At 50.6% G+C, this 14,371-nt stretch overlaps 1 protein-coding gene across 1 annotated transcript; it reads left to right on the forward strand.

Moving 5' to 3' along the window:
• Window positions 1-2,236: 2,236 nt before the first annotated feature.
• LOC141042533 (BTB/POZ and MATH domain-containing protein 1-like) lies at window positions 2,237-3,964 on the forward strand. The gene is made up of 2 exons (XM_073511227.1): window positions 2,237-2,547; window positions 3,114-3,964. The coding sequence occupies exons 1-2, from the start codon at window positions 2,270-2,272 to the stop codon at window positions 3,769-3,771; spliced, it is 936 nt and encodes a 311-aa protein (XP_073367328.1). The 5' UTR covers window positions 2,237-2,269; the 3' UTR covers window positions 3,772-3,964.
• Window positions 3,965-14,371: the final 10,407 nt, after the last annotated feature.

Genomic DNA, 14,371 nt, shown 5'->3' on the forward strand with positions numbered 1-14,371 from the left:
ATTAGCGAGACATATTCGTGTTGGAGTTTGCGCTTTGTTGTGGACTATCTGGACTTGCAGGAATGATTTGGTTTTTAACAGAACATCACGTATTCACTTTTTGCAGGTTATTTTCCGAGCCACGGCCGTGATCCGTTCATGGTCGCTACTCACTCCGATGGAGGCCAGGGAGCATTTGGTTACTGGATCTATCCGCTGGAAGATGGTAGCTCAGGATATCTTCAACCGGTTTGGATGGCGGACATGTAATAGGATAGGCAATTAGTTTCCCTATCTATCTTTAGCCAGCCGGTTGTGGCGTATTTATCTTGGCTAGTCTGTGTGTTCAGCCTCTTTTAGCTCTGTGTGAACTGTCTTTTTATTTACTTTTCAGTCGGAGACTTTGAAACCTTGTTGGAACCTTTTATTTTGGTAATAAGATGGCCGTATGCATCATTCTTGCAGAGGCCGGGGAGATCCCCTTTTCGAAAAAGAAAAAAAAAACCCAACCAAATGTGTCTCCCCACAGGAAGGGAAATACTGAACCTAGCTAGACTATGAGCTTCTAAATTTGACACCCGAGACTCGAGACAAAAATTACAAGAAGTAAAAGTAATTACAAGAAGTAAAAGTAGATGAAGTTTCTAAGATTTCATTAACAATAGCTCGATATTCTCCACCCGCTCGTTGATGAATGTGTTGTTCCACTTGCTTGCAGTCCGATACACTTGAATGTATTGCACCCCAAGATCTTGCGCTAGAGATAGTCTGGGAAGGTCTATTTTTGATGCTTTGTCCGTTTGAGTTGAATATTTATAAGGGCAACTCCGATCAACAGGCCCATTTGGTCCGTTTGGGTATGTGAGCAAAAGAAAACATAGCCAAACGTGTGGACACAAACGCAAAAACTGCCTGTCACGTGTATATGTGGATGCAAATCTGTCCCAAATTTGGGTTCGATTTGCGTCCACGCGAACATGAGATGGACGCGCCATGTGTTGCTCGGTGTCCAGCTCGGCCCGCGCGTCGGCCCCCCAACTACCTCCCACCGGTCTTATTTAATTTCACAAGTACGGGAGAACCTACACATCAGCCACATAACCAGTCTATGCGCATTTATTTTAATGCCACGCGTGTGGTGGGGGGCCGCCAAGTCCACTTCCTCCCTTCTTCTTCTTCCTCTTGCCCCCCAGCCGCTCGACACCAACCCTAGTCGTCGCCCACCATGAAGCACGACAAGCATGACCACAAGGCCGGCTCCTTGTCGAGGCGCCGCCGCGTAGCCAACTTCACCATGGCGTCGCGGCCACGGCTTCGCCTCTACATGCATGTCCACCACGAAGCACCACGACTTGGGCATGGTGGATGGGGAGAGGAGGTGGAGTTTAGATATCACACATCGGGGAGGTGGTTGTGCGTGTAGAGGAGGGGTTCATAGAGATGCGATGTGGACGGCTACAGAGCACAACTTAAATAGGTGCGGCGGCTGGAGTAGGCTTATCAGTCACCGTGTTTGCACTGAAACGACACCGCCCGCTCGTCCGCCACCCTGGCCGACATCAATGCCACAGAGTCACGTCCGCATTGGAGCGACGCTGACTGACATGAATGCGCAGCAATGCTTCGTGCGGAGAGGGTCCATGGCAGTGGTCCGGACACCCGCAAAGCCGGCCTTGGTTTGGCTCCGGATTGCGTCAAAATAGATGTCCAGACCAGTCTGCGGACCGATGGGGTACCTTGTTGGATGGCAAAATGAGTTCGGACCGCTCGATCCAGACGGATGCAGGTGGTCCATGTTGGTGATGCCCTTGGCATACAAAGTGAGTCAACATAGCTTCTGAATGCATGAACAATATGCTTGTAAAAATGCGCACATAAACAAAAGGAATTCAAAAAATATATAAAAAAAATTCACGTTTCCTATGCGATTCTATTTTTAAAAAACATTTAGAAAAATATCACATTTGATGCTCTAAAGGAGAAATAATATTAAGCACTGAATTTATTTTTCACAAAGGATGCAAAACTAAAGTTTTCACAGTTTTTTTAACAGAACGATCAGATTGCTCGAGATTTATATTAAAAACTGTTCAATTTATTTGGCATTTCAAAAACCATTTGACAATTCAACGTAGGTAGGAGCACATGGGCAGTAGTCTGAAGACGAAGACCACACGCAAGGTCTCTGTTTGTAGTAGGCTGCAGCCCTACGCACGGTCTCGTCCCATCACCATGGCCTATCGTAGAATTAACTCTCGACTGGGGGAACCGGTGGAACCCAAAGCCAATAATGGCGGGCTCTCCCCACTCCCAAACCGCAAGCTCACCCCACTCCCCACATTCCCACGCCTCGTCGCAGATGGCGCCGTCGGTGCCGAGGAAGCGCAGGGTGAACCGCCCGGAGAACGAGGAGGTGGCGGCCTGGCTCTTCTTGAAGCACCGGTCCATGGCGGAGCAGCAGCCGGGCGGCCTCCCGGAGCACCAGGGCCACGCGCTCTCCACCGCCTACCGCTGCGTCTGCGCCACCAACGTGCCCATCCGGACCTTCGGCGACCTGGCCCGTCTCAGGTGCGCATCTCCCCCGCCTCTTTCAAATCAAACTGCTTCCTTCTACGCTGTTGTTAGGATGAGGCGAGGTTTCTGTCGGTTTCGGGGTCGCGCGCTTTGGATCTGAGCAATGCATCCGGTCTGCATAACTTTTGTGGCTGTAGAATCATACAGTAGTTTTCAGCTCCATCGTGTGTCCATTTGCTCTGCTGCAACCGTTGATTTGCTGCAGGTGTATGGTGAAATCAGTTTAGGTCATTACTTACCATTTTTTGTCTGGCGAACTGTGCTCATATCACCTCTAAGTTGCCATTCAAATTGGGATTTGCCTGCATGTAGATAATCACACTACTGCTATACCACTAGACCAGTATGGCTTCGTTTTGACCCATATGTATCTTCTGTTTCTCTGTGTGTGTTGAATTGTGTCATGGAAATCACATACTACTAGACTAATATGTGGAATGTATCCAGTACCAAATGTTACTTTCTACATTGAGTTGCATCGATTTTTCAGAAACTTTACATTTTCTGAATCAGTTTGATGATCACTGTTGTTGCTTCTGCGGTTCTTTTATTCTTCTCAGGGGCGTTGAAGATTGGGTTGTTCACCTCCTGAAAGATTCCTTGCCAGGGTCCACCCTTGATCTGCCCCAAGAAAACCCTCCAACATTTGTCTCTGTGGCCCCATCTGACCTGCACCAGCACCTCGGCGATCTCCTCAAGACCGAGAAGGGCGCCGACGTGGTTTTCGAGGTTGATGGTCACACTTTCGCAGCACACCGCTGTGTGCTCGCTGCCCGATCACCGGTCTTCAGTGCGGAGCTCTTTGGCGGTATGAAGGAGGGCAACACCGCAGGTGCCGTGCGCATAGATGAAATGGAGGCAGAGGTGTTCAAGGCATTGCTCTGGTTTGTGTATACCGACTCCTTACAGGTGACAGAAGAGGAAGATGAAGATGTCATGTGCCAGCATCTGCTTGTTGCGGCGGACAGGTATGGCATGGAGCGGCTGAAGAGTATTTGCGAGGAAAAGCTATGCAAGTTCGTCAACGCAGCCACAATAGCGACCATCCTGACGTTAGCTGAGCAGCACCACTGTGATGGCCTAAAGAAGGCGTGCTCAAGGTTTCTTGGCTCCCCGGCCAATCTTAGGGCTTTGTTGGACAGTGACGGCTTCGATCATCTCAGCAGGAGCTGTCCTTTGGTTGCTAAAAATCTGATTGCCATGTCGGCCCTTGTTTAGTGGGATTGTTGCTTTAGCAATTATAGTTCCACGGTCTGAAATGGTTTTCTTGTACCAGCAATGGTCCTTAGCTCCCTAGTTTGGTTTCAAGACTTATTATCTGGTATTTATCGTGGATTCTTATTGTATGACTATCAGACTACCTATCTAACATTTGAAGAAACAGGAAATTAGTACTGTCACTTTATTTTTATTTGGTGTTTCCTTGCATGTCTTCATCCTTCTAAATTCGGCCTAATGGCAATTAATATCTTTTACATTTTCTTATTAGGAATTTTGTCCTGGCATATTACTAAATTTATCCTAATGGCATGCAGAATTATGCTTATTTGGTCTCTGTTATGTTAGTTCGTTGACAGGTGCTTATTTTCCTATTATTTAGTAAAATAGCTTGGTTATCAAGTAGCCACGCTGACTGATATTCACCAGCCTTGCAAGTTCTCTGGCTACTCTTTTTCTTTTCATTGAATGCTTTGGATGCCCACTGCAAATTAGGGAGAGAGCTGCAGGTTTCGAATAAATCTCAGACCTTGACTCAAATGCACTAAGGTGCATCCAGTTACTCATGCACTCAGGCCTTTGATCTGGAACTGGGGGTGCAGATCTAAACTTTCATTCTTGCATCCTGTAGAGCAGAAATTCATGCATTTGATTGGAGAAAAAAGAGCTTTCATATCATCCCCCACTCCACCACTTTCCCCACCCTCCCGTGTCGCCCCCCGTGAGGCGACGGGGAGGAACCCTACCGCGCCGCCGTCAACTACCTTCTCCGCCCCCTCCTCCCTCGCCGGCGCCAAAGGGCGCGGCCGGGCGAAGCCTGGCCGGCGCCGGCGCCGGCGAGGCCTCCTCGTTCCCCCTCCTGGCGTCCTTGGCGTGGGCCGACGCGGTTGGATCGGGGTGCCTCGCTGGCCCAGGGCGAGGCGGCGCGGCTGCGTGGTTATGGCGCGGTCGCGTGGCGGTGGCGCGACGAGGTGGGCGTCAAAGGGCGTGCTGGTGCGTGGAGCGGCGGGGGTGGCGTGCGGGTGCTCATGGCGGCAGGCGGATCTGGCGTGGCGGCGGTCACGACGAGGCAGGCGTCGGTGGCGGGGTCCGGCGAGGCCTGGGCCAGCTCCTGCTTGGCGCAATGGTGGTGCAGGTCGCGGGCGACAGGGATATGCGAGTGGCCATCCCTGCCTTGGTTTCGGGCTGGTGGGGGCGGCGGCGCAGTGGTGGTGGCTAGCGGGGCGTGTTGGTCGTGTCCGCGCCGGGACCTTCCTGGTCTGGCGCTCGGACGTCGGCGGGCGGCACGAGGAGGCATCTCCGGTGAGCTTCCTTGGCTGCGGCTGCGGGTCGATTTGGTCTCCCTCGTCGGCGCGCGCGCGGTTGCAGATGGCCTCGCGGAGATGTGTGTCAACTACCATGGTGGGGCGACACGGGCGTGCTCGCGGGGGAGCTTGGTTGGAGGGATAGGTGGCCTCGATGCGGTCACGCCACCAGTCGTCGGCACGGTTTGCTGATCTGGATGCGTCCGCTCCTCCTGCTCCCCCTTTCCTCGTGTTCGGCGGGGAGTTCAGTTGGAGGGATAGGTGGCCTCGATGCGGTCGCATCACCTGTCGCTGGCACGGGGTGTGCCGGTCCGGATTCGTCCGCTCCCCTTTCTTCCCCTTTCCTCGGCCGCGGGCGAGTTGGCGCAGGTTTACCAGTGGAGCGTTTGCGGGGGGATCTGTCGGTCGAGGGCCGTCGGTTGGTCCAAAGCTGGGGCCTTTGTGTCGGTCTCGGGGTTGTCTGGTTGCAGAGCGACGGCTCGGGTGGCGGGAGGCGCGACGTTTGTGGGCGTAGCGTGCGTCTCAGCTGCAGGCGGGCAACCATGGGCTCGTGGGTGGTGTGGTTGTGGGTGATTCGGAGTTAGGGTGCACCGGTGGGGTGTGAGCACCGGGGTACACCACTTGTCCAGTCCTTTGACTCGTCGATGGTGGCGGTGGCCGTTGCCGCCGTACCCTTCCTGAAGGCTCCATCGCAGCGTTCCCACTCTTGTCGTCTTGCTCTGGCTGAAAATCTGATCTTCGCGGATCGGGCGGTGGCGGCTATCCGTGGTCGTACTCTTCTTGGAGTCACCGCTTTGGAGGCATGGCTTCGTTGTGGTCCGGTTCACCTCTCTATTGTTTTGTCGGTGGGGTAGTGTGTTGGTGCCTAACACCTTTGTATCTTGCCTTGGGTGTGTGCGTTGTGTGCGGTGTTCGGTATCTCGAATGTATTCAATGATGGTTGCTTTATAATATAAAGCGGGGGCAAACCCTATTTCGGTAAATTCATGCATTTGCTGTTGAAATGTAAAAAAGTACTTACAGCCCTCCATTCCTTGCAACAATGATTTAGTATTTTTCTTTTCTTTTTTGCCGGGAAGATTAAGTATTCGGTATTTTTCTTTTCTTTTTTGACGGGAAGATTGAGTATTCAGTATTTTTCTTATGTTTTAAGTTAATTTATTGAATTGCACCACCATGTTTAAAAATGTGGTTGAGTTCATATATGCACTCTTTGCTACCTTCAGTTAGGCACGACCAGACACCTTATAATGTTGTAAATATGCAAAAGAAATTAGAGGAAGGGTCAGGCTTTGAATAAAACTCTTCATGTTAGGCGAGTGTGACTTGCACGCTTGACATTTCAAACCTTCGATTCAAGAAAGGTTAGAGCATCTCCAGCCGCGCCCCCAACAGCCCCCCCCCCCCCCACCAGGGCCGTTTTTTAGCGCCGGCGCCCAAAAACGGCCCAGTCGCGTTCCAGGAGCCCGTTTTTCGCCGGTTAGGGCCGAAGCTGGCGCCGGTGGAGCCAGGCCAAACCCGGTGCGCTGGGGGCGCCGGGGAAACTGATTTTGGCGCGAACAGGAATGGGCTCGCCGAGTCAGCGACACACCGCTTCGTCGTCCTCATCGCCTCGGTTCACGCGGGAATCAATGCCAAGGCTACCGCGCCGGTCAGCCTCCATTGATGCCTCACAGGCGCAGTGAAGGCGCCGCGACGCGCGTCCCGCCCGCTCCCGACACGCTTCACCCGGCAATGCAGGTTCTCACCTCCCCGCTTCGGCTATAAAAGTCGACCTCCCCGCTGGTGAACGCCACAGTCGCCACAACTCGCCTTCTCTCTCGCCTCGTCTCGCCACAGAAGCAACTCTCCCCCTCTTCTCCCGCTGACGAGCAATGGCCGAGCGTTACCCAGGCGACGCCGCGGTGGCGAAAGGCTTCGGCCGACGCCATCTCCGTGAGGACGAGGCGCGCCTCTTCTACGAGGCCGACTATCCGGCGCCCCAGACATGCGGGTGCCGGGCTCGTGGAAGTTGAGTGCCGGCGGCGTCCCGGTACCCCCAGTACCCACCGGGGCTGAACGGCGGGCCGAGATCGCCCAAATCCGTTCGTCGCTGTCGGAGGCGCAGCAGAACGAGCCGAGGTACGCCGCCGACAGCCACACGCAGTGGACGATGTACTTCTACTGCCGCCGCGAAGACCAGATCGCCTCCGCCAACGGCACCATCCCCCGTGGCCGCCTTAACGCCGACGGGCGGCGCGAATGGTGGGGCGTGCCCGGACGCACCCTCGAGGCCGTCCTCGACCACATCGAGACCGGCAACACGCCACGCCTCGAGTACCCGGCACCTCCGACCTTCTCTCGCCGCCGTGGTAGCTCCTGGATGCCACGGCGAATGGAGACGGCGACCTCCTCGTCGTCGGGCTCCGGTTCGCTCTCCTCCGGGTCGCCAGCGCTCTACCCCGTCAAGCCGAAGCCGCAGGAGACGCCGGGTGCGGCGCCCTCATCATCAACGAGGGCGGCCACCCCTCCCCGTGTTCCCTCCGCCTAGTCCGGCTGAAGACCGAGCCTGGGTTGCTCTGTTGGAAATATGCCCTAGAGGCAATAAATGGTTATTATTATATTTCTTTGTTCATGATAATTGTCTATTGTTCATGCTATAAGTGTGTTAACCGGAAATCGTAATACATGTGTGAATACATAGACCACAACGTGTCCCTAGTAAGCCTCTAGTTGACTAGCTCGTTGATCAACAGATAGTCATGGTTTCCTGACTATGGACATTGGATGTCATTGATAACGGGATCACATCATTAGGAGAATGATGTGATGGACAAGACCCAATCCTAAGCATAGCTCAAAGATCGTGTAGTTCGTTTGCTAGAGCTTTTCCAATGTCAAGTATCTTTTCCTTAGACCATGAGATCGTGTAACTCCCGGACGCCGTAGGAGTGCTTTGGGTGTGCCAAACGTCACAACGTAACTGGGTGACTATAAAGGTACACTACAGGTATCTCTGAAAGTATCTGTTGGGTTGACACGGATCGAGACTGGGATTTGTCACTCCGTATGACGGAGAGGTATCTCTGGGCCCACTCGGTAATGCATCATCATAATGAGCTCAATGTGACTAAGGAGTTAGCCACGGGATCATGCATTACGGTACGAGTAAAGAGACTTGCCGGTAACGAGATTGAACAAGGTATTGGGATACCGTCGATCGAATCTCGGGCAAGTAACATACCGATTGACAAAGGGTATTGTATACGGGATTGATTGAATCCTCGACATCGTGGTTCATCCGATGAGATCATCGTGGAACATGTGGGAGCCAACATGGGTATCCAGATCCCGCTATTGGTTATTGACCGGAGAGGCGTCTCGGTCATGTCTGCATGTCTCACGAACCCGTAGGGTCTACACACTTAAGGTTTGGTGACGCTAGGGTTGTAGAGATATTAGTATGCGGAAACCCGAAAGTTGTTCGGAGTCCCGGATGAGATCCCGGACGTCACGAGGAGTTCTGGAATGGTCCGGAGGTGAAGAATTATATATAGGAAGTCCAGTTTCGGCCACCGGGAAAGTTTTGGGGGTTATCGGTATTGTACCGGGACCACCGGAAGGGTCCCGGGGATCCACCGGGTGGGGCCACCTATCCCGGAGGGGCCCATGGGCTGAAGCGGGAAGGGAACCAGCCCTTAGTGGGCTGGGGCGCCCCCCATGGGCCTCCCCCTGCGCCTAGGGTTGGAAACCCTGGGGTGGGGGGCGCCCCACTTGACTTGGGGGGAAGTTCCCCCCCCCCTTGTAGATGGGTTCCAGGGCTGGCGCCCCCCCCCCCCCTCCAAGGGGCCTATATATAGTGGGGGGAAGGGAGGGCAGCAGTACCCTAGCCCCTGGCGCCTCCCTCTCCCCTGCAACACCTCTCCCTCCCGCTTGCGCTTGGCGAAGCCCTGCCGGGATCCCCGCTACATCCACCACCACGCCGTCGTGCTGCTGGATCTCCATCAACCTCTCCTTCCCCCTTTCTGGATCAAGAAGGAGGAGACGTCGCTGCTCCGTACGTGTGTTGAACGCGGAGGTGCCGTCCGTTCGGCACTCGGTCATCGGTGATTTGGATCACAGCGAGTACGACTCCATCAACCCCGTTCATTAGAACGCTTCCGCTCGCGATCTACAAGGGTATGTAGATGCACTCCTTTCCCCTCGTTGCTAGTATACTCCATAGATGGATCTTGGTGATGCGTAGGAAATTTTAAAATTCTGCTACGATCTCCAACAGTGGTATCAGAGCCAGGCCTATGCGTAGTTACTATGCACGAGTAGAACACAAAGCAGTTGTGGGCGTAGATGTTGTCAATTTTTCTTGCCACTACTAATCTTATCTTGTTTCAGCGGTATTGTGGGATGAAGCGGCCCGGACCGACCTTACACGTACGCTTCGTGAGACAGGTTCCACCGACTGACATGCACTAGTTGCATAAGGTGGCTAGCGGGTGTCTGTCTCTCCCACTTTAGTCGGAACGGATTCGATGAAAAGGGTCCTTATGAAGGGTAAATAGAAATTGGCATATCACGTTGTGGTTTTACGTAGGTAAGAAACGTTCTTGCTAGAAACCTATAGAAGCCACGTAAAAACTTGCAACAACAATTAGAGGACGTCTAACTTGTTTTTGCAGCATGTGCCTTGTGATGTGATATGGCCAGAAGATGTGATGAATGATATATGTGATGTATGAGATTGATCATATTCTTGTAATAGGAATCACGACTTGCATGTCGATGAGTATGACAACCGGCAGGAGCCATAGGAGTTGTCTTTATTTTTTGTATGACCTGCGTGTCATTGAATAAACGCCATGTAAATTACTTTACTTTATTGCTAAACGCGTTAGCCATAGAAGTAGAAGTAATCGTTTGCGTGACAACTTCATGAAGACACGATGATGGAGATCATGATGATGGAGATCATGGTGTCATGCCGGTGACGTAGATGATCATGGAGCCCCGAAGATGGAGATCAAAGGAGCAAAATGATATTGGCCATATCATGTCACTATTTGATTGCATGTGATGTTTATCATGTTTTGCATCTTATTTGCTTAGAACGACGGTAGTAAGTAAGATGATCCCTTATAATAATTTCAAGAAAGTGTTCCCCCTAATTGTGCACCGTTGCGAAGGTTCGTTGTTTCGAAGCACCACGTGATGATCGGGTGTGATAGATTCTCACGTTCGCATACAACGGGTGTTGACGAGCCTAGCATGTACAGACATGGCCTCAGAACACACGCAATACACTTAGGTTGACTTGACGAGCCTAGCATGTACAGACATGGCCTCGGAACACGGAAGACCGAAAGGTCGAGCATGAGTCGTACAGAAGATACGATCAACATGGAGATATTCACCGATCTTGACTAGTCCGTCTCACGTGATGATCGGACACGGCCTAGTTAACTCGGATCATGTTTCACTTAGATGACTAGAGGGATGTCTATCTGAGTGGGAGTTCATTGAATAATTTGATTAGATGAACTTAATTATCATGAACTTAGTCTAAAATCTTTACAATATGTCTTGTAGATCAAATGGCCCACGTTGTCCTCAACTTCAACGCGTTCCTAGAGAAAACCAAGCTGAAAGATGATGGCAGCAACTATACGGACTGGGTCCGGAACCTGAGGATCATCCTCATAGCTGCCAAGAAAGATTATGTCTTAGAAGCACCGCTAGGTGAAGCACCAATCCCAGAGAACCAAGACGTTATGAACGCTTGGCAATCACGTGCTGATGATTACTCCCTCGTTCAGTGCGGCATGCTTTACAGCTTAGAACCGGGTCTCCAAAAGCGTTTTGAGAAACATGGAGCATATGAGATGTTCGAAGAGCTGAAAATGGTTTTCCAAGCTCATGCCCGGGTCGAGAGATATGAAGTCTCCGACAAGTTCTTCAGCTGTAAAATGGAGGAAAATAGTTCTGTTAGTGAGCACATACTCAGAATGTCTGGGTTACACAACCGCTTGTCTCAGCTGGGAGTTAATCTCCCGGATGACGCGGTCATTGACAGAATCATTCAGTCGCTTCCACCGAGCTACAAGAGCTTTGTGATGAACTTCAATATGCAGGGGATGGAAAAGACCATTCCTGAGGTATATTCAATGCTGAAATCAGCGGAGGTGGAGATCAGAAAGGAACATCAAGTTTTGATGGTGAATAAAACCACTAAGTTCAAGAAAGGCAAGGGTAAGAAGAACTTCAAGAAGGACGGCAAGGGAGTTGCCGCGCCCGGTAAGCCAGTTGCCGGGAAGAAGTCGAAGAATGGACCCAAGCCTGAGACTGAGTGCTTTTATTGCAAGGGAAGTGGTCACTGGAAGCGGAACTGCCCCAAATACTTAGCGGACAAGAAGGCCGGCAACACCAAAGGTATACATGTAATTGATGTGTACCTTACCAGTACTCGTAGTAGCTCCTGGGTATTTGATACTGGTGCGGTTGCTCATATTTGTAACTCAAAACAGGAACTGCGGAATAAGCGGAGACTGGCAAAGGACGAGGTGACGATGCGCGTAGGGAATGGTTCCAAGGTCGATGTGATCGCCGTCGGCACGCTGCCTCTACATTTACCTACGGGATTAGTTTTAAACCTCAATAATTGTTATTTAGTGCCAGCTTTGAGCATGAACATTGTATCTGGATCTCGTTTAATTCGAGATGGCTACTCATTTAAATCCGAGAATAATGGTTGTTCTATTTATATGAGAGATATGTTTTATGGTCATGCCCCGCTGGTCAATGGTTTATTCTTGATGAATCTCGAACGTGATGTTACACATATTCATAGTGTGAATACCAAAAGATGTAAAGTTGATAACGATAGTCCCACATACTTGTGGCACTGCCGCCTTGGTCACATTGGTGTCAAGCGCATGAAGAAGCTCCATGCAGATGGACTTTTGGAGTCCCTTGATTACGAATCATTTGACACGTGCGAACCATGCCTCATGGGTAAGATGACCAAGACTCCGTTCTCCGGAACAATGGAGCGAGCAACCAATTTATTGGAAATCATACATACCGATGTGTGCGGTCCAATGAGTGTTGAGGCTCGCGGAGGATATCGTTATGTTCTCACTCTCACTGATGACTTAAGTAGATATGGGTATGTCTACCTAATGAAACACAAGTCTGAAACCTTTGAAAAGTTCAAGGAATTTCAGAGTGAGGTTGAGAATCAACGTGACAAGAAAATAAAGTTCTTACGATCAGATCGTGGTGGAGAATATTTAAGTCACGAATTTGATACGCACTTAAAGAAATGTGGAATCGTTTCACAACTCACGCCGCCTGGAACACCTCAGCGAAACGGTGTGTCCAAACATCGTAATCGCACTCTATTGGATATGGTGCGATCTATGACGTCTCTTACCGATCTACCGCTCTCATTTTGGGGCTATGCTTTAGAGACTGCCGCATTCACTTTAAATAGGGCTCCGTCGAAATCCGTTGAGACGACACCATATGAATTATGGTTTGGGAAGAAACCTAAGCTGTCATTTCTAAAAGTTTGTGGATGCGATGCTTATGTCAAGAAACTTCAACCTGAAAAGCTCGAACCCAATTGGAAAAATGCGTCTTCATAGGATACCCCAAGGAAACTATTGGGTATACCTTCTACCTCAGATCTGAAGGCAAGATCTTTGTTGCCAAGAACGGGTCCTTTCTAGAGAAATAGTTTCTCTCGAAAGAATTGAGTGGGAGGAAAGTGGAACTTGATGAGGTGATAGTCACCCCTTCCGAACCGGAAAGTAGCGCAGCGCGGGAAGATGTTCCTGTGGTGCCTACACCGACTGGGGAGGAAGTTAATGATGATGATCATGAAGCTTCGGATCAAGTTACTGCTGAACTTCGTAGGTCCACAAGGACACGTTCCGCACCAGAGTGGTACGGCAACCCTGTCCTGGAAATCATGTTGTTAGACAACGGTGAACCTTCGAACTATGAAGAAGCGATGGCGGGCCCAGATTCCAACAAATGGCTTGAAGCCATGCAATCCGAGATAGGATCCATGTATGAAAATGAAGTATGGACTTTGACTGACTTGCCCGATGATCGGCGAGCCATAGAAAATAAATGGATCTTTAAGAAGAAGACAGACGCGGATGGTAATGTGACCATCTATAAGGCTCGACTTGTCGCTAAGGGTTATCGACAAGTTCAAGGGGTTGACTACGATGAGACTTTCTCACCCGTAGCGAAGCTGAAGTCCGTCCGAATCATGTTAGCAATTGCCGCATTCTATGATTATGAGATATGGCAAATGGACGTCAAAACGGCATTCCTTAACGGCTTCCTTAAGGAAGAATTGTATATGATGCAGCCGGAAGGTTTTCTCGATCCTAAGAATGCTGACAAAGTATGCAAGCTCCGGGGCTCAATCTATGGGCTGGTGCAAGCATCTCGGAGTTGGAACATTCGCTTTGATGAGATGATCAAAGCGTTTGGGTTTACACAGACTTATGGAGAAGCCTGTGTTTACAAGAAAGTGAGTGGGAGCTCTGTAGCATTTCTCATATTATATGTGGATGACATACTATTGATGGGAAATGATTTAGAATTCTTGGAAAGTATAAAGGCCTATTTGAATAAGTGTTTTTCAATGAAGGACCTTGGAGAAGCTGCTTATATATTAGGCATCAAGATTTATAAAGATAGATCAAGACGCCTCATTGGTCTTTCACAGAGTACATACCTTGACAAGATATTGAAGAAGTTCAATATGGATCAGTCCAAGAAGGGGTTCTTGCCTGTATTGCAAGGTGTGCAATTGAGCACGGCTCAATGCCCGACCACGGCAGAAGATAGAGAAAAGATGAGTGTCATCCCCTATGCCTCGGCCATAGGGTCTATTATGTATGCCATGCTGTGTACCAGACCTGATGTAAACCTTGCCGTAAGTTTGGTAGGAAGGTACCAAAGTAATCCCGGCATGGAACACTGGACAGCGGTCAAGAATATCCTGAAGTACCTGAAGAGGACTAAGGATATGTTTCTCGTTTATGGAGGTGACGAAGAGCTCGTCGTAAAGGGTTACATCGACGCTAGCTTCGACACAGATCTGGATGACTCGAAGTCACAAACCGGATACGTGTATATTTTGAATGGAGGGGCAGTAAGCTGGTGCAGTTGCAAGCAAAGCGTCATGGCGGGGTCTACATGTGAAGCGGAGTACATGGCGGCCTCAGAGGCAGCACAGGAAGCAGTCTGGATAAAGGAGTTCATTACCGACCTAGGGGTGATTCCCAATGCGTCGGGCCCGA

The sequence above is a fragment of the Aegilops tauschii genome, chromosome 3 (genome assembly GCF_002575655.3).
Source record: "Aegilops tauschii subsp. strangulata cultivar AL8/78 chromosome 3, Aet v6.0, whole genome shotgun sequence".
Lineage (NCBI taxonomy): Eukaryota > Viridiplantae > Streptophyta > Magnoliopsida > Poales > Poaceae > Aegilops > Aegilops tauschii.